The sequence below is a fragment of the Trachypithecus francoisi genome, unplaced genomic scaffold, assembly GCF_009764315.1.
Source record: "Trachypithecus francoisi isolate TF-2019V2 unplaced genomic scaffold, Tfra_2.0 Lachesis_group12, whole genome shotgun sequence".
NCBI classification, from domain to species: domain Eukaryota; kingdom Metazoa; phylum Chordata; class Mammalia; order Primates; family Cercopithecidae; genus Trachypithecus; species Trachypithecus francoisi.
Genome location: NW_022681457.1, coordinates 91,861,915 through 91,887,622, shown reverse-complemented (window position 1 = coordinate 91,887,622; position 25,708 = coordinate 91,861,915). Strand labels below are relative to the sequence as shown.

General features: G+C 54.9%; 2 protein-coding genes and 2 long non-coding RNA genes across 11 annotated transcripts; 2 read left to right on the top strand and 2 right to left on the bottom strand.

The window, feature by feature from the left end:
- Positions 1-1,756: 1,756 nt before the first annotated feature.
- Positions 1,757-10,612, top strand: HPCA (hippocalcin). Of its 6 annotated transcripts, XM_033227239.1 has the most exons (6): positions 1,757-2,043; positions 2,358-2,442; positions 3,413-3,501; positions 4,809-5,207; positions 9,493-9,598; positions 9,725-10,180. In XM_033227239.1, exons 4-6 carry the CDS (start codon positions 4,830-4,832, stop codon positions 9,820-9,822), a joined length of 582 nt encoding a protein of 193 aa, XP_033083130.1. In that variant the 5' UTR covers positions 1,757-2,043; positions 2,358-2,442; positions 3,413-3,501; positions 4,809-4,829; the 3' UTR covers positions 9,823-10,180. The 6 variants fall into 6 exon arrangements, with proteins under 6 accessions (XP_033083130.1, XP_033083128.1, XP_033083131.1 ...); XM_033227237.1 differs by lacking the exon at positions 3,413-3,501 and having other exon boundaries at positions 9,725-10,612; XM_033227240.1 differs by lacking the exons at positions 2,358-2,442; positions 3,413-3,501.
- TMEM54 (transmembrane protein 54) lies at positions 10,561-17,750 on the bottom strand. Of its 3 annotated transcripts, none has more exons than XM_033227233.1 (6): positions 17,533-17,750; positions 14,098-14,291; positions 11,874-11,933; positions 11,519-11,707; positions 11,269-11,403; positions 10,561-10,845 (listed from the first exon to the last, which is right to left on the bottom strand). In XM_033227233.1, exons 1-6 carry the CDS (start codon positions 17,546-17,548, stop codon positions 10,771-10,773), a joined length of 669 nt encoding a protein of 222 aa, XP_033083124.1. In that variant the 5' UTR covers positions 17,549-17,750; the 3' UTR covers positions 10,561-10,770. The 3 variants fall into 3 exon arrangements, with proteins under 3 accessions (XP_033083124.1, XP_033083126.1, XP_033083125.1); XM_033227235.1 differs by having other exon boundaries at positions 11,519-11,608; XM_033227234.1 differs by lacking the exon at positions 11,874-11,933.
- A 127-nt stretch (positions 17,751-17,877) lies between these two features.
- On the top strand, positions 17,878-23,495 carry LOC117092931. Its single transcript, XR_004440976.1, has 3 exons — positions 17,878-18,294; positions 20,628-20,690; positions 23,152-23,495. It is a non-coding gene; the product is annotated as an uncharacterized LOC117092931 (long non-coding RNA).
- Positions 19,515-25,104, bottom strand: LOC117092932. Its single transcript, XR_004440977.1, has 3 exons — positions 24,241-25,104; positions 20,502-20,591; positions 19,515-19,568 (listed from the first exon to the last, which is right to left on the bottom strand). It is a non-coding gene; the product is annotated as an uncharacterized LOC117092932 (long non-coding RNA).
- Between the last annotated feature and the right edge of the window lie 604 nt (positions 25,105-25,708).

The following is a 25,708-nucleotide window of genomic DNA, read 5'->3' as shown; positions in this document are numbered from 1 at the left end:
CATATCTTAGGGCACTAGGGCTTGGACCAAGGGCCGTGTTGTGCAGTGTGGGGAGCCCTGAACCTTCTTTGGCTGTTGGGGGGTGGGCTTCCAATGCTTCTTGGTCCTCCTGGAAGGTGCAGGTGGCTGATGGGAAGTAGCAGCAGAACCCACTAGGGTCCACACTCTGCCTCCAGAACCACCCTACACAGTCTAGGCGCAGGGAAAGACAAAGGCAGAAGGGGGCTCGTGGGGAGGCGAGATATGGCCTTGCCTTCCAAAACCCCTATCTACCGGGGAGACAGAATGCAGACTGGGGGTCCTGAAGGCAGGGCACCAGAGTCACCCTCAAAGAAGAAAGGTGGTTGGTGGTGGGGGTGGTGATGGTGGGAAGAAGTCAGCCCCTGAGGAGTGAGCCTACAGGAGACTGAGATGGGGAAGTGGGGAGAAGGCAGAGAGGGAGCTGAGCAGCCCAAGATGGAGATAAAATGAGTCCCCCAAGGTTAAAGAGGAGGATCCAGACCACTCAGGAGAGAGAGGAAGGGGTGATGGGGGAGGGGGTGAGGCAGGGCAGGACAGTCTCCCTGACCCCAGCACAGCTGGCCCCCCCAGGCCTGGTGGGGAAACAGGAGGGAGCTTGCCACTGGAGGGCCCTGGGGTGGGGGCTGAGCAGCAAGTCTCTCCCAGCCCCCAGGTCCTCACGCAGGAGGCAGCTGGGAACCACCCACGCTCATCTGGCGTCTCTCACGCCTCCACTGGGGGTCCCAACATCAGAGCCAAGGCACACAGTGGAGCCGGTGTTCCGGAGAGCCCAGCTGTCCCCACCCCACCCCAGCCTGGCTCCTCAGTTCCTCCAGCTGAGACCTCCCCGCCTGCCTCCAAGCAGGAGGGACTAAGGCTAGACTCTGAAGACTTCAGAGGCTTGGTGTGGGAGCCTGGAGGCAGAGCCCTGGGGTGCCAGAAGGGGCTGAGCTGCCGATGCTGAAGAAACTCTGGGCTGGGAAGGGCCCTCCGGGCAGATGGTGAATGCTGCCAGCTTTACCTGCAAAGTAAATCCAGAAACCAGACTCACCCCGGCCATCTCTCAACCTGAAATGCCCCCCTGCTCCCACCTTGCCCCCAACTCCTCAAAGTCTGTTCTTGACATAATAGCCCAAGGAAGCTGACCACATAGAGGTCACACCCTCTCACTCTGCTCAAAGCCCCCCAGGACTTCCCATCCCATCTAGAATAAAAAGCCTAAAGTCATTATTATAGACCTCTAGGCTCTAGATGGCCCCAATGGCAGTTACCATTCTAACTGCCACACCCCAATCCCAACGTTTAAAAACACATGTCTAATATCGACATGAATATTGTGTCCATTGTTTAATTGTCTGCGTCTGTAGTCCCACTACCTAGATAGAACAATGCTGGCTGCAGAACTAGTGTTTTATATGTATTTGTGGAATGAATGGATGAGGGTGCACACATTGGAAAAATTACTTAACCCCTCTGAGCCCATTTCTTCATGGGACAATAAGGACCAACCCCTAGAAATGGAAAAAGGACAAAATCTCAGTCCAGCATGCGGAGATTGTTGCTGAGGCTGGGGGCAGGAGGAGCTGGGCTGGGGGTAATCGACTCTGGAGAGGAGCTGTGCGCTCGGCAGGCAGTGGGCAGGTGCCAAGGATCCCCAGGCAGAAGACGTTCTGCTCTCCTGTCATGGCCTGCAGTCAGAGGCTGGGGAGGGAGGAAGGGAGGGGGTTTCCTTGATTGGAGGGGGGAGTGGGAGGAGCAGCTGACACCAAAGTTGGGAGGTGGGATTAATTCTGAGAGGGGGTCAGGGTGAGGTCTGGAGTGGTACAAGGTGGAGGTGGGGAAGGGGGCGTGTCTGGCCCACTACCCCGTGTCTGGGGGTGTGTCTGGCCCCCTACCCCGAAGACCTCAGTAGCTGGAGGAATGGGCGCTCCACCCTTCCCGAAGAGCTCCCAGCTCCGTTAGTTGAGAGTTGAGGCGCAGGAGCAGGGAGGGTGCCCAGGGTGCCGATTCGGCCCTCGAAGCGACGTGCGGCTCAGAGCCCAGGTGGGCATGGGGAAGGAAGCGGGGGCGGAGTGGCCGGGGATCGCCCCTGGCTCAGTAGAGAGGCCTCTTGGCACTACCCTGTCCCTCCGTTCCGGCCACCAGAGCTGAGGTGCCGAGGAGAGGGGCGCCGTGGTCCTCCTCCCCGGGCAGGCTGCTCCCTCGAGGGGGGCCGGGGAACCAAGGGCGTCCCATTCTCTCTCCCGGGCGTGGAGGGGGGGGCGGAGCCTGGCGCGCCGCTCCCCCACCCCCAGGGCTGGCGGGGACCCCCCAGGGGAGGGGCTCCGGGTGAGCGCTGCGGGGCGTCTCCCTCGCAGTCCCGCCCGCCCCTCCGGCCGCCCCTGCCGCGCGCGCCGCAGCAGCGCCGCCTTCCCTGCGCAGTCGGTGTCTCCGCGTCGCTGGGTGAGTGGGGGCAGCTCCAGCCCGGGGCCGGGGGATGAGGGCAGGGGGTTCCCGGAGCCGGGGGCCCACGTCCAGGGCTTCCCAACACCGCCGCTCCCGGGCTTCCCGGGAATCCTTGTCCCGGGGTGGCGGGGGGCGCAGGGGACCGGGGAGCGCGTGGTGCTCTCCAGGGTCCTGAACGCCGAGTGGCCGGTCCAGAGGAGCCGCGTTCGACCGCCCGGGAGCGCCCCCTCCAGGAGGGGCCACGCGCCGGGCGCTGTCCTAGTGCTGAGCGGATGGAGGCGGGGGCTGGGGGCCAGAGCTGAGGGAGGTTTGGAGCTGGTCCCCAGGGCTGGCTTCTCAGGTCGAGCTGAGGGGGTTCTTCCCATATGGGAGACTTGAGGTCTTTGTGGACAGCTGAATCTTCTTCCAACCGGCGGTGGGGGGGGGGGCAACTCCGAGAGTGGCAGGGTGGAGGGGGCACTGGAGGAGCTCTCCTGCTCTGCGCATCTCTCTGCCCCCACCCCGGTGACCCAGTTCCTTGGACCTTGAGGAGGGCAGTGAGGGACATGCCCCAGCCCTTCTCATTTCCTCAGCCCTTTCCCACTCGCTTGTCTGGTGGGTCCTTAGCCTGGGCCATAGAGGCTGGTCTAGAAAGGAGGGGGACCAACTTACAGAAACATGTATGTGACACACCGCCGAGGACACACACAGGTCCTCCAAATGACCACACGGGCTCATTCCCTCACGCTCTGATGGGTGCACACCTGATCACATGCACATCTGAGGCACATGCAGGGACATAGATGGAAAGACACGGCAGGCAAATGCAATACAAAAACCAGCGGCACACATTATGCATGAGCACATGCACTCACAACACACCCATTCACATGTGTGCAGAGCTTCATGCACATGTATGCACAAATAATCCCCTCCTTGCCCCAAGTGGGTGGGGGTCACCTGCACACACCCCTACATTCCTGTGCAGAACTGGATGGCTGTTTCCTCTTCATTGCCTTCTACTCAGTCTCCACAATCTAACCTGCACTCAGGGGGCCTTTCAGGACTAGATGAAAGGTAAGTGTTGGGGAGGCTTGGATGGGCTTGGGGGGGTCTCCTTGGAAGAGGGGCCCCCAGCAGGTCTGGGAAGCTTTGCAGTTCCTCTCCTGGGACCTGGCAGCACCCCTGGGAAAACTGAAGGAAAACAAAGAAAAATGGCAAGGGTGCCTGAAGGTCCCACGTGCAGCTGGCCATGTGAGAGGTGTCGGCATGCGAGTTGGCGTGTGATGGCATGTGTGAGACATGTGCGGTCGTGGGCTGGTGTGTCTTGATGCACAGGGTATGGGAGTTGTGCGTGGTGCCATGTGTCAATTCGTGTGAGTTGCGGAGCAGAGGGAATGTCGTCATGTGTGGAGGCATGCTGACCCATGGGTGGGCGTGGGCTGGTATGTGAGTGGCATGGGATCCAGGGTGTGGATCTGGTGAGCTATGAAGCATATCGTTATCGGTATATGTTCGTTTGCAGTTTTTGCATGAGTTTTGTGGCACCTGGGTATATGTAAGTCATTTTTATTTATTTAACACTTATGTAGCACTTATCTGTGCAGCCATGGTTCTAAGTGCTTCCCACTTATTAACTAATTTAATCCCCACAACTATCCTCTTAGGTAAGTACTGTTATTACCCCACTTTAAAGATGAGGCAGAGAGAATTTAAGGAACTTGCCCAAGGTCACGTAGCTGGTAAGAGGAGGAGCTGGGATTCAAACCTAGGTGATCTGACTCTGGAGCTCACAGTAACACCTCCCTCTGCTGCCTCTTGTTGGGCACACCTGTCAGAGGGAGAACAGGGCAATGTCTGGGCTGTTGGTATATTTTGTGCTGAGCAGGCACATATGAGGCAATGAGAAGGCAGTGGGTAGGACGGAGGAGGATCAGGTTTTTCTGCACCTCTGTGGGCAACTCTAGGAGTCAGCCTCATCATGCCATGGCTGTGTGACCTGAAGCAGCCACCTCACATCTGTAAGCCTGCCTTCTCATCTGTAAAATGGGGAAAGTCCCTATACCACCTGTTGTGAGGGTGAAATGGTGTGCATTTGTGAAGGCTTAGTGGCTGGCACCGAGAAGGGCCTCAGTAAATGTGAATCCCCCTTCCCTTCCTCCCTCTCCCAGGAAAGTGTATGATCCAGGGAGATGGTGTGGAGCATGGCACAGATACAGGATGCCTGGGTCTAGGCTGTGTGACCTTGGGCCAGTTCCTCTCTTTCCCTGGGTCAAACGAGAGGTGGGGATGGCTGTTGGCGGGGGGGGGGCATCTGGAGCAGTGTCTAGTATCCAGGAGGGCCTGATCACTCCTCTCTGCCCTTGACCCCCTTGGGGACCCAGGTGGGACTTGGCTCCGTGGCCATGGGCAAGCAGAATAGCAAGCTGCGGCCCGAGATGTTGCAGGACCTGCGGGAGAACACGGAGTTCTCAGAGCTGGAGCTGCAGGAGTGGTACAAGGGCTTCCTCAAGGACTGCCCCACAGGAATCCTCAACGTGGACGAGTTCAAGAAGATCTACGCCAACTTCTTTCCCTATGGTGACGCCTCCAAGTTTGCCGAGCACGTCTTCCGCACCTTTGACACCAACAGCGATGGCACCATAGACTTTCGGGAGTTCATCATTGCGCTGAGCGTGACCTCACGCGGTCGCCTGGAGCAGAAGCTCATGTGGGCCTTCAGCATGTATGACCTGGACGGCAATGGCTACATCAGCCGGGAGGAGATGCTGGAGATCGTGCAGGTGGGCCCCTGGGCCCCTCAGAATGCCAGGCACAGGGCCCGGCAGCTTGCACCCACCACCCCTTTTGGTCCTCTCAGCAGGCCTTGTGGGCAAGTGGTGGCAGGGGCTATTCTTGCAATCCCATTTAAAAAATTGTTTATTAGGAAATATTTCCCGTTTAAAGAAAAGTTGAGAAAACTCCCCTATACCCTCTACCCAGATTCGCCAATTAACATTTTGCCACAGTTGCTTCATCATTATCTGTGTGCGTGTGCATGTGTGCACACTAGTGTGTAACATTTTCTTGTTGTTCTGAACATTGGCCCTTTACCCCGGATACATTAGGATATATTTCCTAAAAACAAGGACATTCTCTTACATAACCCATAATATGATTACCAAAGCCAGGATATTTAACATAGAAACAATGCTATTATCTAATCTACCAACCATATTCCAATTTTGCCAACTGTCTCCATAATGTTCTTTATAGCATTTTTGGCCCTGACCTGGGGTCATGCATTGCATCTAGTTCTCATGTCTCTTTAGCCCCCTTTAATCTGGAATAGCTCCTCATCCTTTCTTTATCTTTTATGAGTTGACATTTCTGCAGAGCACAGTCATGTCTAATTGATCTTCATTTACACCAAAGGAAACAGATGCTCAGAGAGATAAAGGCACTTGCTTGAGGCCACACAGCCTGTATGAGAGGGCCATCTGGCACCACTGTCCACATTCCATCTGGATACCCAGCTATCTTCTAATTGATTGAGGGCCCACTATGAGCTTAGCATTGAGTGAGGTGCTTATGAGCTCAGTGCATGCTTACAACAACCCCATGAGGCTCGGAGAGGTGAAGTGATATACCCAAAGTCACCGAGCAAATAAGTGAAGACAAGCTCTGGCTGGCCACTACTCAGAGCTGTCTACTGAGAGGGCTCTGGACTCATAGCCAGGAGGTCTAGCCTCCAATTCTGGACGTGGCCTTCACTCTTAGGCTGCTCATCTGTATGGTGATACTGACTTCACAAGGAGATTTAAGGACCAGATATAAAAGCCCTTTGTTAGTACAAGTTTAAGTGTGCTACATGTTAGCTTTATTTCAGAAACCTCCCAGAGCACCCATCACCTCAGACCAGGCTTGAAGATGGCCAGGGCTCTGGTTCTACTTTACCCGTCCACTTCCTTGCCTGCCTTTTTCCTAAGCCTTTATGGGTTTTTTCACCTGTACAGTGGGGGTGTTAAGCCCCTGCCTCACAAGGCTATGGCAGGGATAGAGTGAGATAAGGACTCAAGCGGAGGGCTTGGCATATAATTGGTACTTGGTAGACATTAGCAATTGTCTATTATTATTTTCTCCTCTGTACATCCTCTGCTCTAGCCAGAAGGGCCTTTTCAGCATCTTTGAAATGTGTCCTGACTAATCCTGTCACGCAGTTTTGCACAAGCTCTAGCCCCCTTTCCTTCTGCATCTCTGAATCCTTTCCCTTCTGGACCCTCAGCTCCACAGACTGCTGCCCCAGCCACTGCTGGACTCTTGACTTTGGCTTCTCCTCTTGCTAAGGTCTGGGGCTGCTCTCTAGGTGGAGATATGACGCCCTCCCCATACCTATGGCTAGAGGGGGGAAAGCCTTAATGTTTGCCACGGACTCCTGTGGGTCAGACATTTAACTCTTTAGTTGCTTGATGGTAGGGGGATCTGGGGGTCCTGAGGGTAGGGTCAGGTGGCCAGGATGGTGGAGGATCACCCGGACATGGACAGCAGCTGGGTACTGACCAATCTGGAGGGACATTTGCATTTTACCACTTAGTGTGTTGCACTGGTATGTACTGGTAAACCCCAGTCCTGCTGGAGCCACCATGCCCAGGGCATCAGTCAAGCTAGACCCATTCCCTGGGCATCCTCAGGACCCCTTTCTGGCGGCCTCTGCTATCCAGGCCTTGGCTTCTTTTCTGGCGGCCCAGTGGCCCCAGATAGTTGGTGCACACAGAGCTCTGCAAGCCCTAGTACCTGATTAATGACAAGTCAGCTCCCATGAAACCATGAGTGAGCAGCAATTCCAGACAATTAGTTAGCAGGCCCAGGAGAAGGCTGTCACAGAGGTAGTGGTCACTGGCCCAGTTCTTCTCAAGACCCAGCCCTGTGCTAGCTAGTGGACACACTGGAGAGGAAGAGACTGCGCCTCTTGGGGCTCCCACTCTGGTGGGGGAGACAGATGTGTAGGTCACACTGACAAGTTCAGTGACAGGGGTTTAAAGGTGTCATCTGGGAGCCAGGGGACTGAGTGGCAGGGAAGACTTGAGGATGTAGAGGATGAATAATGACTGTAATATATGCTGTTTACTGACCACCCACTCTAGCCAGTCACAGTTCCTCACACATAATCTCATTTAATCTGAGGAAACTGAGGCTCACAGAAAAGTATGTGTCCAAGGCTACACAGTTAGTGAGTAGTGGAACCAGGACGCCACTCCAGGTCCATCTAACTTTAGAAACTTGAAACTACCAGACCCCTCTATTCACGTGCTCGTCAGACAGGTACTGATATTCGGTCACAACTGTGGCTACCATTCATTAAGCAGTTACTACAGACTGGGTGTAATGCTAAAGGCCCTGCTGATTGTCACCACCCCACACTGCCCAAGCATCCCTCCAGCAGCTAAGAGGGAACAGGTACAAATTGAGTCTCCGCCATCAATTTCCTCCTCAATTTCCGCCATCAAATTCCTGAGCCTCAATTTCTTATCCGGAAAACAGGGATCATGATACCTGTTTTTCAGGGCTTGCGCAAGGTTTAAAAATAGTGCGTGTAAAGTGCCTGGCACAGAGCAGGTCTCTGATAAGTGGTAGTTAGTATTGTTATTCCAGGCAAAGACTGTAAATGCTGGAGAATCTGAAGGGTCAGGGGTGTTTGGCTGTTGGCAGGATCACCCAGCCAGGGGAGGCCTGATGGAGGAAGGTCAGCAGTGGACAGATTGTAAAGCATCTTAAATCCCAAAGGCCGAATGGCTTGAACTTGGAACAGAGGGCAGTGGGAAGTGCCAATGGCTTTTAAATAGGGAAGTCCCTGCCTGGTGCCAGGTTCTGGGGATATAGACATCAGCTAGACGTCCACGTTTGCAGGAACAACCCTGCAAAGACATAATTTCTTCTGGAGAGATGTTTGCAAAGGAAAAGTACACCAGGCTCTGGGCCCATATGCACCCTGACCCAGCCTGGGTTGGAGAAGACCTCGCTAAGAAAATAGCTTGTAAACTGAGTCCCAAGGAGGAGTGGGAGGCAGCAGAAGGAGCTGGGTGGAAGGCAAGCCTAAGGGGAGGCCTGTGTGTAATGGGAGTGACAGGGTGGTGTGCGGGCTGGGGACTGTAACAGTGGAGATCTGTGTTTGGAAAGAGCTTTCAGAGGCAGCATGGGGGACAGACCCGAGGGACAGAGGCTGGAAGAGACCAGTGTGGAGGCTGAAGCTGGATCTGAGACAGCAGAAGTTTATGGGATGGGAGAAGGGAGGCTTCTTGGAGGAAGTGTCGGTCGGGTAAAGCTGGAAGATTGAGGAGACAGGTTCGGTCCTTGAGCTCCGGGGCACTGTGACCCAGGCTACAGGCCAAGCCCTACGTGCGTGCTCTGTACATTTAGCGGGAGAACTCTCTGTTACCTCACCTCGGGAGCTACTGCACGTGGCGGCTGCCGCCCTCTGCCCAGCCCAGCCCAGCCAAGCCTGGCGGTCCCTGCCTGCTGCAGATGCACATTTGCATTCATCTGCATACTGTTCCCCGCCCCTCTGGCCCTCCAGCCCGCGCCGCGCCCCCTGTCGGCCGCAGACGGCCCCGCAGCGCAGTGACGCCCCCTTGGCCCGGCGCCCCCTTTCGACCACCGAGCGCCGGCCGCCCTGGGCCCGGGTGCCAGCCACTGTACTTACCGCCGACTCGCGTCCCGGGCACTCGCTCCTAAGCCCGCCGCACCAGGCCCTCCACTGTAGGGCCCCAGTGTCCTCCAACATCTCTCCTGACCCCCTGAGCCCCCAAATTCCCGGCGCCCGCTTGGAGCTTTCACCAGCGGCGTCTTTGCTCCTTTCCCACCCAGCCCTCCAAGGGAGCGCGGCAGGGCCCGCCCGATAGCCCCCTCTTCTGGGAAGCCTTCCCAGACACGCCTTCCCGAAGCCCCCGGCTCCCCACGCCTCTGTAATTCCCCACTCCACCTTGCCCAGGCGGGGGCAGCAAACGTCAGCGAGCCCGGGGGCGCCTCTGAATCTTGCGGTGGGAACTCGGGCAGGCTCCTCTCACTCCCCGCCTCCCCTCCCGCCCCCAGGCCATTTACAAGATGGTTTCGTCCGTGATGAAGATGCCAGAGGACGAGTCGACCCCGGAAAAGAGGACTGAGAAAATCTTCCGCCAAATGGACACAAACAACGACGGTGAGGGGCAGGGGCGGGACGGGGTGGACGGGGCGGGCGCCTCTCCCTCCCTCCCTCCCTTTCCATTCCGCCTCCCCTCGCTTGGCTGCCGCCTCCTCCCCCATCACCGCTCCCCTCGCCCTGCAGGCAAGCTGTCCCTGGAGGAGTTCATCCGCGGAGCCAAAAGCGACCCGTCCATCGTGCGCCTGCTGCAGTGCGACCCCAGCAGCGCCTCCCAGTTCTGAGAGGAGCCAGTTCCCCCTTCCTCCCTGCCTTCACCGTCTCCCTCCCGGCTCTTAGCTTCCTCTCCCTTGTGTGTATTCTGGCTGGGGGCCAGATTGGGGAAGCCCTTCTCCCTGGGTCTGCTCTGTGGGGGGCTTCCGGAAAAGGGAACCCTGCGGCACCCCCAGGCCAAAGCAAGTAAGCGGTTAGCACCCCTCAATCCCAGAGGCAACAATAGAGACACAGGCTGGGTTGGTCTGCCCCTCAGTCAGGTCCCCTTACCCACCCACCAGCCCCGAGGCCAGACGCCTCCCCCAAAGGGGCAGTCTACCTGTCTTGCAGATCTCAGCTTGGGGGGTGGGGGGAGTCATGCCCAGGGGAGGAGCCTTTTTATCTGGAGGGGAGAGAAGGATTCTAGGGGTGTGGAGTTGGAGAAAGAGGGTTCTTTGAGCCACCCTTCCCACCCCAGCCCTTGCTGGTCCCCAGGCCAAGCCACCAAGTGAAACCTTCCAGGATACTAGCCCGCCAGGTGTGGGTCCCAGAAAGCCCGCCTGCCTTTTAGCACTTGGATGCACACAGACCCACGGAGCTCTCTGTGTTTTGCCTCTCACACACATACAGGCCCACAGACAGATGGGCAGATGCACCCAGAGCCCCATGTACAGCGTCCTGCGTGAGAAAGAGACACGGCCCCCCGGCTGAGCCCCTGTCCTCCCCTCTGTCCCCCCATTTGCCCCCCCCCCCCCGCATGCAGCCAAATGGAGCATCTCTGTTCTTTTTAATAATTTCAGAATAAAGTCTCATTTCAGTGCAGTGGGCTGGATGGTGGGGGAAGGGGTTGAAAGCTCCACTTGGGTCTCCGAGGGTCCGTTGAGCCCTCTCAGGCCAGCTCCAGGAATCCTGGCCTGGTCACAGAGCAGAGTTGCTTGCAGGGTGCTAGTGGCCATGGGGCCTGGGCAGGACATCATCTCTCAGAGGGTCAGAGGCTCAGAGCTGGTGCAGCTCAGCAGGTCACGGCCCTCCACCAGCTCTGGGTTCTCCCGCATCTGCAGAGACACAGGAGACTGCCAGACCCACTGCTTCTCAGCCTGGGTCTCCCCCTCCAGGACATCCGGGAAATGGAAGGAGGGGAGCGCTGGAAGGATCTCTGGGGGCAAAGGGGCATCACTACCCACTCCACTGCAAGAGCCAGGCCAGACCCTTGGAACGCCCCCAGTGTGAGCCCAGACACCCCTGCCCCTCCCTCAAGACTCATCCTGGGCCCTAGGAGAGCCAGGTGTCAGCTGTGTAACTGCTGGGAGATCTCACCTCTCCGAGCCTCCAAGCTTTCCCCTTTGCTCCTGGGGAGAAAACTTTTGCCCCATTTCTGAAGGTGGGGGCCCTTACATAGGGGTGGGGCAGAGCAGCTTGGGTACCCTGGCAGGGGATCCCAGGAAATTCGGGGAGTCAGGGCTGTGGAGGGAACTTACCACGTGGTGGCTGCTTTTCCCCCACCAGGGCCTCAGCTCCAGCAACTGGTGGGTGAGCTGAGCGCAGCGCACAGCAAACACATTCTCCACCATGCAGAGCACTAGGGCGATGCCCCAGAGGCACAGGCTGGAGCTCTGTGGGGCATGGGGCAGAGATGGCTGGCTGGAGTTGGGGGTGGAGGGTGGACTCCAAGAGCCTTTCCCACCCCTGCAAGGGCCTGGTGCCCCTACCCCAGGCCTAGATACTCACATAAATGCGTGTGGGGTCGAAGGGACAGTCAGGTGCGAGGGCTAGTAGTTCAGAGCTCCCAAAAGTGCAGGCAGCCAGCAGTGCCTTGCCCTGGGTGGCAAAGGTCACAGCGATGGAGGCCAAGAGGCCGAGGGCACAGGTCAGAGAGAGGAGAGCACAGGCCACGCTCGAGCTAAACACTGTCCAGCGCTGGACGGGGGAGGCCACTGGTCAACAGGCGTCGTGCTGGGCCCCCATGGGCAGCTCTGACCTCCCTGAGGGTCAGCCTTACCCCCTTCAAGGAGGCCAGGCCCTTGGTGGGTGGCTGCTGCCCCTACCCTTCCCTCAAAGCCCCATCCCAGGAGGCACCACGTACCAGGGGGGTGCTGGGGAGGTAGCGTGACAACACGATGGCTGTGATGCCTGAGGTGATGACCTGTAGGGAAGGCCCAAGTCAGCCTTGACTCCTTGGCTGGAGGAGCAGGGGCAGGGGATCAGGGCCACTCTGGGATAATTATCTCACCGGCGCCAACCATTGCCCTCCAGACTCCCCTACCTCTCACCCACTGCTTAGCCTGGGCTTCACATCTCCATCTGCCTCCTCATAGTCCAGCCTGACATGATGTTTCTAAAACTGTCACTCCCTCTCTACAACCTTCCATGAGTCCCCACTGCCTACGGCTGTGTCTCAAGCAGGTTCATGTATCCTGGGGCCACCAGGGCATGCCAGGGTATGCATGGGACACACCTTTCTGGAATGGAAAAGATTGTGGAAGAAACTAACCCAGTTAGCAAGGAACTAAAATCAAAATTGTTACATTGAAACAAACCAAGACATGTTATAGAGTAGAATGTTAAATCCCTGGGGGTATTTTCAATGATTCCAGGTTCTCAGTGACTAGACCCCAGCCCCAATCCTGCTGGCTTCTCAGCCCCACCTGGGGTACCGTCCTCCCTCACTGCTCTGGATGTGGATGCCTATACACAGCCTGCTCAGGACGCTGCCCACACACCCTCTCACCAGGAACACCCTTCCTGCTCCTCTGTCCCTGCGGATCCTGCAAGCCCTGCTCAGGTTTGCACACGTTTCCCTAAACAGCCTCGATGCCAAGGGGTGGGGCTATCCCACAGTTCAGCCCAACAGCTGCCCTCTAGTTCTTTGGGGTCCACCCATCCAGTCTTTCTCCTGATGTTCCTCACTGGACCAGGCTTGGGCTGGATCCATCTGAGGCAGGTGGTATACGGGGTCCTGGGTTCCAGGCCCAGCATGTCTTTAGTTTACATGAGAGCCACAACACAGTGCCTCAATCTCTGTGGGCTTAGCCCGGCTCTGCAGGATGAGCTGACAGCAAGGACACTGGCTTTGGTGTCAGACACAAATAGGTTCCAATCCAGGTTGACTTCTGTGTATCAGCAGGAAGTTGGGTGAATCCCTGAGTCTTGGTTTCCTCTTTTGTGAAATGGGGATAATAATGGCCCCCAGTTGCTGGGAGCAGTGAGGATTAACTAAATGAAGGGAAGGCTGAAGTGGTCCAGCTCAAAGCCCATCCTGGTGGACCTCCTCGCCCTGAGCCCACTGCCTTCCCTGCCTTCCTCACAACAGTTATTAGTCAGAGGAACTCCAAGGACCCTGCACACATCCACCCAGCCCAGCCCTGTCCCACCAACAGAGCCTCTCCTTCTTGCTGGGACCTATGACCCCCATTCTCCCAAGCCTTGAGGCCAGCAGGCTGTCTGAGCTTTATTTTGCAAGGGAGGAACAGGCCTAGAGAGAGAAATAAGTCTCTCAGCCAGGAGGAGGCAGGGATGGAACTCAGACACTGATGTGCGGGAGGATCTTCTCCCAAGGCTGTGGCCACTTCTGCTGACCAGCAGGAAAGAGCTTTACAAACTCCAGACTACCTGACCCCTCCATTCATGTGCTAGTCAAACAGGTACTGATATCCAGTCACAACCATGGCTACCATTCACTGAGCGGTTGCTACAGACCAGGCCTAATGCTAAGCTCCTGCCAAATTGGTTTTCTCAGAATCTCCAGAACAGATCTTAGCCATATTTCCACCTGCAACCTTCCCGTCTCCCGTTCTCTGTACTCGGAATGCCATCTCAGCTTCCTTTCCCGCCTCTGCTAGCCTCAACATGCCACATACATAGGTTCTGGTCATGGCAGCCTGTCTGTGAACTCCTGCTCATCCATCAATACCCAGGTCAGAGGCTGGCACTCTGTGCAACCCTCCAGCACCCTCCCAAGCTCAACCCCTGCTCCTTTCTTCTGTCCAGTGGTGCTGTGGATATTTCTCGATGTAATAATCATCTTAGCTCACAGTAGTGGGCGCTAACAACATGCCAGACACTGTGCTAAGCACTTTCTGTGGATGACCTCATCAGTACCCATCAGGACCCTCGGAGGTAAACACTGTTACCATCTCCATTTTATAGATGAAGAAGTTGAGTGACTTGGGCAGTTGGTAAGTGGCAGACAAAGGGTTAGTCCTTGAGGTTCTCTGCTTACCACCACAGGCTCTGGGTGGGGACCTGTTGAAGACCCTTCAAGCCCCCTCCAGCCTCCTCCACCAACCACCCTCCCAGCCTGGCCATACCACGATAGCACAAGTGACAGAGAGGATGTTGACTACGCAGTACTGCAGCGCCACAGCATCTTGGGGGGTGCCTACGTAGCGCAGCACTGTGCCATGGAGCAGTGCGGCCGTGATGAAGCTCACGTGGCCCAGCACCACCAGCACCAGGCCTGTCTTCATCAGCACCTTCCGAAAGTCGCCCACACTCAGGCCTCCTGTAGGGGACAGCTATGTCAGGGCTGTGCGTGGGGCTTATCCTGCTGGGCAGAAGGGGAAGCCAAGGCCCTGGCCCTAATGATAGACACTGGGTTCTAAATGTATTTCTGGATGACTTGGAGCCAGTAACTTGTCTTCTCTGAGCCTTGGTCTCCTCATCCATAAAAGGGGTTCAGGATGCCTTTGTGAGAATCCTTGGGACTCTGAGGCTGGACAAGCATACAGGTGACTCTTAGCAGTAGCGCTTGTTAGTGCTCAAGGTCATGAATGGGGGGCACTAGCTCAGTTTTCTAGCTCTAGACTTCGAGATCCTTCCACTAAGCTCCCCATTCACTGATTCATGTGTTCATTACACATGTTCACAGAGTGTCTGCTCTGTGCCAGGCCCTGGGGTACCACAGTGAGCTCCACAGTCACTCTCCAGGTCACAAGGAGCCAGAGTTCATTGGGCAGGAATTGGGCCCTGCTTGGTACTCAGTTTGGTGGATAGGGCCTGGTACACAGCAGATGCCGACACCGCTGCTGAACTGAACTGCCCAGAGCCAGGTGACTTGGGGCAGGGAACTCAAGGCCCTGAGTCTCCATGTCCCCATCTGCAAAATGGGAAGAAGAACCTTGCCTCTCAGTGGGTCCATGAGGAAGTGGATGGGAAATTGTGGCATACCCTGAGGGTACTGGGAAAAGCAAGCTCTCAGTGCAGGGGGAACTGGGCAGGATGGAGTGAGTAGGAGAAGCTGGGATCAAAAGAACATTGGGACTCATTCAGATGCTCTCAGTGACCAAGTGGCTGCCCAGCCCTACCTGCACATGCCGGCTCCCAACCTGCTCTCTGAAATTTGCCCATAAGTCCTAGCTGTGCCCTCAAGGAGACACACCACACCGGCCCCCTGGCCCTGCCAGCCCCTCACTAGCGCCGGTTCTGAGACTTGAAGACTGTGGTTAGGCCCCAGAACTAAACATTCCTTCTTTAGCTGCTTCTGATGGGATGTGACTGAGTCCTTTCCTAGACCTCCGTCTCCCCATCTGTGGTAGAGCGGTTTGGTCATATTTAATATATGGGAGCTCTGCAGCTAGAAAAAAAAAAAAGAGGCTAGGCAGAGTGGTCATGCCTCTAATCCCAGCACTTTAGGAGGGCAAGGTGGGAGAATCACTTGAAGCCAGGAGTTCAAGACCAGTCTGATCAACATAGCAAGATCCCATCTTTACCAAAAGGATAAAGATAAAAAATTAGCCAGGCATGGTGGTGCATGCCTCTAGTCCAAGTTATTCAGGAGGCTGAGGCAGAAGGATCTTTGGAGCTCAGGAGGTGGAGGCCACAGTGAGCTATAATCATGCCATTGCACTCATGCCTGGGCTATAGAGCCAGAGACACCATCTAAAAAAAATGAAATCTCTACACTGGACGTTCTCTGGGATATCTGTCTGAAGCTGTGCCAAGAGACAGTCCTCAGGGAGCAGGAAGGGATGCGGCTGTTCAGTCACAGAGTTGCTGTGTGACCAGGCACCAGTCCCTCCCCTCTCTGGGCCCCAAGTTCCACATCTATAAAATGGGGAGGCATTGGTCCAGCCGGTCTCTGAGACCCCTGGAGCCTGCAGGACCCTCTGGAGCTGAACCAGGTCTAGGAGAAGCAGAGGGCAGATGATGGGCTGGATAGGCACCATGAGACTGGAATAGCATTGTGAAGATGGAATGCCAACCAAGCAGGAAGGGGCACGGCAGCTTCAGCGCAGGAGCCTGATCCACCTCACCCCATCCATCCACCTACCTGGGAGCTCAGTGTCTACCTTCCAGCTCAGGGCTGGGCTCAATAACAATGGCATCCCAGGACCAAGACTTTGGTCAAAGAGGAGGCACGGTGCCAGCATGGGGCTGTGCCTGGAGCACTGGACTGAGTCTGGAGCAGTCCTTGACTTTTTATTTATTTATTTATTTTTTTTTTATTTTATTTTATTTTTTTTTGAGACGGCGTCTCGCTCAGTCGCCCAGGCTGGAGTCCAGTGGCGTGATCTCGGCTCACTGCAAGCTCCCCCTCCCGGGTTCACCCCATTCTCCTGCCTCAACCTCCCAAGTAGCTGGGACTACAGGTGCCTGCCACCATACCCGGCTAAGTTTTTGTATTTTTAGTAGAGACGGGGTTTCACCGTGTTAGCCAGGATGGTCTCGATCTCTGACCTCGTGATCCGCCCCTCTCGGCCTTCCAAAGTGCTGAGATTACAAGCCTGAGCCACTGCACTGGGCTGACTTTTTAAATTAAATTAATTGAGACAGGGTCTCATTGTGTAGCCCAGGCTGGAGTGCACTGGCCTGATCGCGGCTCACTGAAACCTCCGCCTCCCGGGCTCAGGTGATCCTCCCACCTCAGCCTCCTGAGAAGGCGGGCTAATTTTTTTTTCTTCTTCTTCTTTTTTTAAATTTTTTGTAGAGACGGATTTCACCATGTCGGCCAGGCTAGTCTGTAACTCTTGGACTCAAGCGATCCGCCTGCCTCGGCCTCCCAAAGTGCTGCCTCCCAGATGAAGCCCAGCCGTCTTCATTTCTCATTTACCACTGTGGGAGCGCTAAGCAGCGCAGCCGGCAAAGTGCTAAGCGCTTTACTCTTAGAAGCTGCCCTCATCCTAATAGTAGTCCTAGGAGGTGGGAACTACTGTCCCCCTCTTACAGACAAGGAAACTGAGGCTCACAAGGTCTCTCGGCTAGACAGCAGGGATGCCCCAGGACTCTGCTGCCCACGAGCAGCATCACCGTGCCCAGGCAGTGGAGGGAGGGGGCACATTAGTCCCGCTCCCTCGCTGCTGATCCTTTTTGCCCACGGCTTTCCTTCCTGGCCTCAGGAGAGTGGAGAGTATGTAAGAGGGAGCCCCTTGCAAGGCTAGGGAAGCTGAGGCCTGGCCCCGGGGTCTCTTCTGGGTAAGTGTGGGGCTGCTCTCTACAGCATCTCCTCTGCCGCCCACCGGGGGTCCCCGAGGGCAGTCGTGCGCCTCCGCAGGAAAGGCAAGAAAGGGCGAGGGGAAGAGAAGCTACAGCCACATCGAGAAGACACCCGCAGCGCTCCTCCCTCCATTTCACTGCTGGGGAAACTGAGGCCCAGAGAGGAAAGTGACCCGCCCCCGGCCGCGTAGTAAGTTAGAGGCAGAGCGGGCGCCCTGGCCCCCTGGGGGCTCGGGCTCCAGGCTCAGTGCTCAGCTCCCGTGGGAGGGTTGGGGTGGTTCGGGGCCTCCCGCGCGCCCCCCGCCGCTCACCGAGGCGCAGACACATGTCGACTCCGCGCTGGTCCCGCCCCCGACTTCAGTGTGGCTCCCGAGGCTGCGGGCCGCGGAGGGGCCCCGCTCCCATCCCGCTGGCCCGTCGCCCGAGCGCCCTGCACCGCCGCGCTCGCCCACTTCCCGCCCGGAGCCCGGGGCTGGGCGGCGTCGGGCCGGCCTCCCTTCCCGTCACCCCCCGGGCCGCCCGGCCCCGCAGCGCCCCCGCGGCTCGTGCGCCTCCCGGCCGGTTGGACCTGCTGAGCAGCTCGTGGCCCGCCCGCTGAGTCAGGCGCCTCCCCGCCCGGCCCGCCCGGCGCCGGGCCGCCTGCCCTCTCAGCCCACCCGCGGCGGCGGGCCCGCTCTACAAAGGGAAACTGAGGCTCTGAGGAGCCGCCCGCCCGGGCCCGCGGGCAAGCTGGGGACTGCACGCGTAGCTGTGGTTACCGTGACCTGGGTGTGGCGCTTGGGCGGAAAGCCCCCGGGCCCAAGGCTGGGACGGAGAGGGGCTGCAGGGGCGGTGAAAGAGCTGCTGGGGACTGGGGACTGGGGTCTGCCCCTACCTGCTGTGTGACCTCAGCCAAATCGCCTCTCCTCTCTGCGCTTACCTTTACCGCCTGCTAGTCTTGTCTTATACGCCGAAAAAGGCGCTTTACGGCTCCTTCTTGGTCCGGAGGGCCTCAGTTCCCTCCTTGGAAAATCAGGGATAATAATTCCTGTCCCCTAGGGTCGTGGTGAGACAAAATAGGATACAAAAATGAGGTAAGAAAGCTCTTTCGGCCAGGCGCGGCGGCTCATACCTGTAATCTCAGCACTTTGCAAGGCCTAGGCAGGCGGATCACCTGAGGTCAGGAGTTGAGACCTGCCTGGCCAACATGGTGAACCACCCCCCCTCCCTCCCCCCGTCTCTATTAAAAATACAAAAATTAGCCGGGTGTGGTGGGGCAGGTCTGTAATCCCAGCTACTCTGGAGGCTGAGGCAGGAGAATCGCTTGAACCCAGAAGGCAGAGGTTGCAGTGAGTTGAGTCCTGCCACTCCATCTCTAAACAACAAAACAACAACAACACCCTTTGGAAACTCTCCAGACTGTCTTTATAGACAAAGTGTAGACCTAGCAAGAGCACATAGTAGGAGCTTTATTAGTACTTCTCTGGGTTATGGAACCCTTTAATGTGCCAGGATGGACCCCAGTGAGGTCCCTTGTTAGTCTCAGCATCCCTTTGGGGGAGGTACCATTCCTGCACCTTTGGGTTCAGAGACCACAGACCACTCACTCAAGACCACCAGCTGGAAGTGGTGGAGTAGGCAGGAGCCTGGAATCCCCCTGGGTCTCTGTGCCCAAGTTCTGTAGAGTGGCCACACTGTGGCCACCTCCCTGGGCTCTCTCAGTCCTTGGAGCGGGCCCATAGGAGGCACTTACTGTGGGATCTCGGCAACATCTGTTGATAGCTTGCCCTACTTACCCCCCTGGGCAGTGGCCCAGAGGCTAGGGGCTGGCCAGCTGTCTCTGGGTACTTGGTTGGAGCCTGGCCTGGGGGCTGTCCACTGACTGTGTGTCTTTCTGCACATCTGTGCTGACACCTGCGGCGCTGTGCATGTTGGGCAGTTGGGTCAGATGTAGAGCCTCTGGAGAACACGTTAACACCATGGGAGGGAGTGGAGCCATTTCTCCTAGGAAGCCCCCCAGGGCAACCCATCTGGTAACCCCCCAGTAGGACTGCTTCCCTGTCACCTGCTGTCTGAAGGGGGATAATGTGCTGGGGATTCCAGGTGGGGAGACAGATTTGTCAGGCAGAAGGGAAGATGGGGGCAGTTGATGAAGGCATCAGGCTGGCATCGGAATGTTGATGTCCTCAGACAATCTTTTAGTAGGGCAATTGGGTAGTACTTACTCATAGTAGAAATGTTCAGACACTTGTGGCCGGGCACAGTGGCTCATGCCTGTAATCCCAGCACTTTGGGAGGCCAAGGCCGGCAGATCACGAGATCAGGAGATTGAGACCATCCTGGCTAACATGGTGAAACCCCGTCCCTACTAAAAATACAAAAAAAAATTAGCCGGCATGGTGGCGTGCACCTGTAGTTCTAGCTACTCAGGAGGCTGAGGCAGGAGAATGGCGTGAACCTGAGAGGCGGAGCTTGCAGTGAGCTGAGATTGGGCCGCTGTACTCCAGCCTGGGTGACAGAGCAAGACTCCGTCTCAAAAAATAAAAATAAAAATAAAAATGTTCAGACACTTGTAACTGTGGCCCAGAAATTCCATTTGTAGATCTTTATCCTATGCACCAGAGTGCAAAGATATGCATGCATTTAATGGTGTTTGTGGACAAACTGTTCCTAATAGCAAGCAATGGCACCAAAGTGATAACCAAGATTGGTGCAGGAGAGTCAGGGGAAGGATTTTGCTTTTTATTTTACACGTGGCTGTGTGGCTGAAGTTGGAGTCTTACAATGAATTCATGCCTTGTTTTGGTGAAAAGAAAGGAAGGGCCGGCCCGGCACAGTGGCTCATGCCTGTAATCCCAGCACTTTGGGAGGCCAAGGCGGGTGGATCACTTGAGGCCAGGAGTTCAAGACCCGCCTGGCCAACATGGCAAAACCACCATCTCTACTAAAAACACAAAAATTAGCTGGGCCTGGTGGCGGGCGCCTGTAGTCCCAGCTACTCAGGAGGCTGAGGGAGGAGAATCCCTTGAATCCGGAAGGCGGGGGTTGCAATGAGCCGAGATCACTCCACTGCACTCTAGCCTGGGCAACAGAGCGAGACTCTGTCTCAAAAAAAAGAAAAAGAGAAAGGAAGGGCCCCTTCACCACCACTGCCCTGCCCCCATTCCACCAACAGCTTGTGATGCCAACGGCCATCTCCCAGGGGCTGCCCTGGAGAGCACAGGTGGTCACTGCAAAGCCAGTGTGTGTGCATGGATGTGGCTTCCCTATCAGTCAGTGTCAGGCAGTCCTCTTGACTCACCCCTGCTGGAGCCTTCTGGAATTAGGTTGGGAACCTTGTAATGCTTTTGCTTCCAGATGCATAGATGATGATTGTCTTTTATCCTTGGAACTACACAGAATTAAAGATAATCACTCCATTTTACAGATGAGAAAATTGAGGCCCAGAGAGGTAAAGGACTTTTTAAAGACCCTACAACATATATCAGAGGTAAAGCTGAGACTTGAACCTGGACCTATCTGACTGTGAGGCTGCTCCTGACTTCTGAGTATGTATGTGTTGGGGGTGGGGAGAGTCACAGTCCCTAGGAACGTGCCTGCCCTCTGGGACCTCTGAAGAGGGAAAACTTTCCACCTGCTTCTCTCCAGACCATAATTTCCCAGCCATCAGCCAACCTCAGCGGTCTGAAGTTATTGCAACTTCTTTTCCTTATTGCCATGTGGCCAAAGTCCATCAGCAAACCTTGGCCTCTGCCCCACCCCTCTGCACACTGGCCTGAGGTTCTGGAAAGAACTCCAGGTCTGAGCTCTAGTTCCTTATCCTCCATCAACTCACTGTGATATCCTGGCAGCTCGCTGCCATTTCCTGGGCCTCAGTTTCCCTATCTGTCAAATGGGGATAATGACTTTCTTTCCAGGCTTCCCAGATTTTTTGAGCCATAAATGACTTGTGAGATATGAAAGTGCATTGGAACCTAGCCAGAGAAATAGAAATAGCAGTTATCTTCCTGGTACATTTAAAAACCAGGTGTGGCCCGTGCACTTAGCTGGGAGCTGGATCTCCCCAGGGCGTGGGCTCCCATGGGGCTGCTTAGCTGGGGAGGTGGGTTCAGGCCGCCAGTCCCTGTGCATCCCCTCCTCAATTTAAAGAAGGTTGCCATCCCTTCCTGATTTTAAGAACCGTTCCTCCATGTAAGTAAAGCCATCACACACAACTGTACCAGATTCTAGTTTATGTATGTATATACCTGTATAAAACTAAAAACTAACTGACCATGCTTGTCCAAGAGAAGAAGAGGCAGTTAAAGGAGACTTTCACTATAGCTCTAAAGTTTTTTTTTTTCTAAAGCAAATATGACATATTTACACTTATGGATTCTAGATGGTGTGAATAGGACTGTTTGTTACATTAACTTTTGAATTACGTGTCTGAAAAAAAAAAAAAAACTCATTGTAGAAAAATTGAGAGAAAAACGAAAAGTATAAAGCAGAAATCAGGCCGGGCACGGTGGCTCATGCCTGTCATCCCAGCACTTTGGGAGGCCGAGGCAGGTGGATCACCTGAGGTCAGGAGTTTGAGACCAGCCTGGCCAACAAGGGGAAACCCCATCTCTCCTAAAAATACTAAAATTAGCCGGCGTGGTGGTGCACGCCTGTAGTCCCAGCTACTTGGGAGGCTGAGGCAGGAGAGTCGCTTGAACCTGGGAGGTAGAGGTTGCAGTGAGCTGAGATTGTGCCACTGCACTCCAGCCTAGGTAGGTGTCAGAGCGAGACTCCGTACCTCCATTCACAGTTTGGAAGTTTTTTTTGCCTTTCTTTCTTTCTTTTCCCCCTCCCTCCCTTCCTCCCTCCCTTCCTTCCTTGCTTTCTTTTCTTTCTTTCTTTCTTTCCAGACGAAGTCTTGCTCTATCACCCAGGATGGAGGGCAGGTGCCATCTTGGCTCACTGCAACCTTTGCCTCCTGGGTTCAAGTGATTCTCCTGCCTCAGCCTCCCAAATAGCTGGGACTACAGGCATGAGCCACCACATCCGGCTAATTTTTGTATTTTCTAGTAGAGACAGGGTTTCACCACATTGACCAGGCTGGTCTTGAACTCCTGACCTCAGGTGATCTGCCCGCCTTGGCCTCCTAAAGTGCTGGGATTACAGGCATGAGCCACCATGCCCCCCAACCCTTTTTTATTTTATTTTTTTGAGACAGGGTCTCACTCCATCGCCCAGGCTGGAATTCAGTGGCTCAGTGTCAGCTCACTGCAGCCTCTACCTCCCAGGCTCAAGCAATCCTCCCACCTCAGTCTCCCAAGTAGCTGGGACCACAGGCATGCGCCACCACACCCGGCTAATTTTTTTTTTTTTTTCTTTTTGAGAAGGAGTCTTGCTCAGTCGCCCAGGCTGGAGTGCAGTGGCACTATCTCTGCTCACTGCAAGCTCCGCCTCCCGGGTTCACGCCATTCTCCTGCCTAAGCCTCCCGAGTAGCTGGGACTACAGGCGCCTGCCACCATGCCTGGTTAAATTTTTTTGTATTTTCAGTAGAGACGGGGTTTCACCATGTTAGCCAAGATGGTCTTGATCTCCTGACCTCGTGATCTACCTGCTTTGGCCTCCCAAAGTGCTGGGATTACAGGCGTGAGCCACCACGCCCGGCTTTACCTGGCTAATTTTTTTATTTTTTATATTTTTTGTAGAGACAAGATCTTACTATATTGCCCAGGCTGGTCTGGAACTCCTGGCCTCAAGCAGTCCTCCCACCTCAGCCTCCCAAAGTGCTGGGATCGTAGGGATGTGCCCAGCTTTCTGTTTTGTTTGGTTTTTGTTTTTTCTATGTGCATATGTTATCTTTTTCTTTCTCCTCCGAGACTTCTGCTGCCTGGCTCTACTCTGATGTGCCTCCCATCACCTTCATCTTCACTGCATCTTCCATCTTCCCTGTCACCTCCCTTCATCCATCCAGGACTTGGGTTTCTGACCTAATGTTGTGCTCATCCATGTGAATGTCCTCCGGGGCCCTTCCTTGCCATCCTCAGTGGCCTTCATCATGACTCTAGCTATTCTCTCCAGAGCCACGCCTGGAACAGCCTTCTCTGAAATCCCAACCTCAAGCATCACCAAGTCCTCCCCAGCAGCATGCCCGTATTCGGACTCCTCGTGTCAGCTCCTTCTGTTTTCTTCCATTCAGTTAACCCTGTCCTGGCCTCTTCACCACCAAGTCTAAACCACAGGGCTGAGCATCTGAAGTCGAGCTCAGTTGTCCCAGTGAGAGATGAGGCCTGTAGGAGGACTTGGACTTAGACCAGAATGGTCTAAAAAAAAAAAAAGGCCGGGCGCGGTGGCTCAAGCCTGTAATCCCAGCACTTTGGGAGGCCGAGACGGGCGGATCACGAGGTCAGGAGATCGAGACCATCCTGGCTAACATGGTGAAACCCCGTCTCTACTAAAAAATACAAAAAACTAGCCGGGCGAGGTGGCGGGCGCCTGTAGTCCCAGCTACTCGGGAGGCTGAGGCAGGAGAATGGCGGAAACCCGGGAGGCGGAGCTTGCAGTGAGCTGAGATCCGGCCACTGCACTCCAGTCTGGGCGACAGAGCGAGACTCCGTCTCAAAAAAAAAAAAAAAAAAAAAAAAAAAAAATTTTTTTTTTCTATGAGATGGTGCCACTGCAACATTCACCTCCCGGGTCTAAGCAATTCTCCTGTCTCAGCCTCCCAAGTAGCTGGGATTACAGGTGCTGGCTACCATACCTGGCTAATTTTTGTATTTTTAGTAGAGATGGGGTTTCGCCATGTTGGCCAGGCTGGTCTTGAACTCCTGACCTCAGATGATCCACCCACCTTGGCCTCCCCAAGTGCTGGGATTACAGGTGTGGGCTGCTGCACCCCGCCCATATAAAAAATTTTTAAAAATCAGTATAGAATCAAGCAGGGTTACAAGAAAAATAGGTAAAATCAATCCTCTCCCTCCTTCCTCCTCCCAGCTCTGCAAGGACTCTCCATCCGTCATCCTCTCCCTTTCATCTGCTTTTGTTCCTCAGCCTATAAACTCACCCAAGTCTCTTGTCCTAAAAAGCACAACCTCCTCTTGACCCTCTTTACATTCCCAGTTACTGCTTTTTCACTTCTTTTCCTTTGCCCCTGCAAAGCAAGGAATGAGTTCTCTTTATTTGCTGTCTCCACCTTCCCAACTCCCACTTCCTCTTCAGTTCACAGCAGCGTGGCTTCAGCTTCAGCAAAAGAGTCGTTGCCAGGGTCACCAGTGACTTCTAATTTGGCTAGTTCCGATGGAAACATTTCAGTCCTTAAGTTGTTATTATTAGCCACTCTCCCTGCATCTCTTTCTGGAGCCTCCTCCTGCCTCTCTGGTCGTTCCTTCTCAGTCTCCTTTTGTGGACTTTCTGTCATCAGCTCAGCCTTGGAATTCCTAGTTTTTCTGTGCATTCTTTCTGCTTCCTTTACTTTTCCCATAGGTTGGCTTGTGCCCTCTCACGGCTCTCCTTTTATATGATGAGTCTCAAATCACTATTCCCAGACTAGATTCTCCTCTTAACGTTGGACTCGGATATCCAACTACCTTACCTTTGCACCTGGGTGTCCTATCACCACCTGAAGCTCAGCAGGCACCAACTGATCACTTCATCTTTCCCCCAAAACTATATTTTCCTATCTCAATTGGTGGCGTCGTGATCTACCCAAGCCAAAACCTGGGAGTTGTTCTTTACTCTTCCCTTGCTTTCTACATAAAGTCAATCACCAAGTCCTGTCCATCTATGTCCATAAATATTTATGTAATGAGTGACTTCCTCTTTGTCTCTGCCCTTGTTTGTGTAACATCTCTTTGCCTACCAATTATTTTTCCATATTACTGAGTAATCTTCCTTTTTTTTTTTTTTTTTGAGACGGACTCTTGCTCTGTCACCCAGGCTGGAGTGCAATGGCGTGGTCTTGGCTCACTGCAATCTCCGCCTCCCGGGTTCAAGTGATTCTCCTGCCTCAGCCTCCTGAGTAGCTGGGATTACAGGTGCCCGCCACCACGCCCAACTAATTTTTGTAGTTTTAGTAGAGACGGGATTTCACCATGTTGGCCAGGCTGGTCTCGAACTGCTGACCTCATGATCTGCCTGCCTCAGCCTCCCAAAGTGCTGGGATTACAAGCGTGAGCCACCGTGCCCGGCCACTACTGAGTAATATTCTTAAAGTATAAATCAAATCATGATATTTTTCTGCTTAAAACGAGTAACATGAAAGAAATGAAAGGCCAGGCACACTGCCTCATGCCTGAAATCCCAGCACTGTGGGAGGCCAAGGTGAGAGGATCATTTGAGTTCAGGAGTTTGAAACCAGCCAGGGCAACATAGCGAGACCCCCATCTCTACCCTCCCTCCCTTGCAAATTAGCTGGGTGTGGTGGCACCTGTGGTCCTAGCTACTTGGGAGGCTGAAGTGGAAGGACCGCTTGAGCCCAGGAGTTCACAGTGAGAAACAGAGTGAGATCTTGTTTCTTAAAAAAAAAGAAAAGA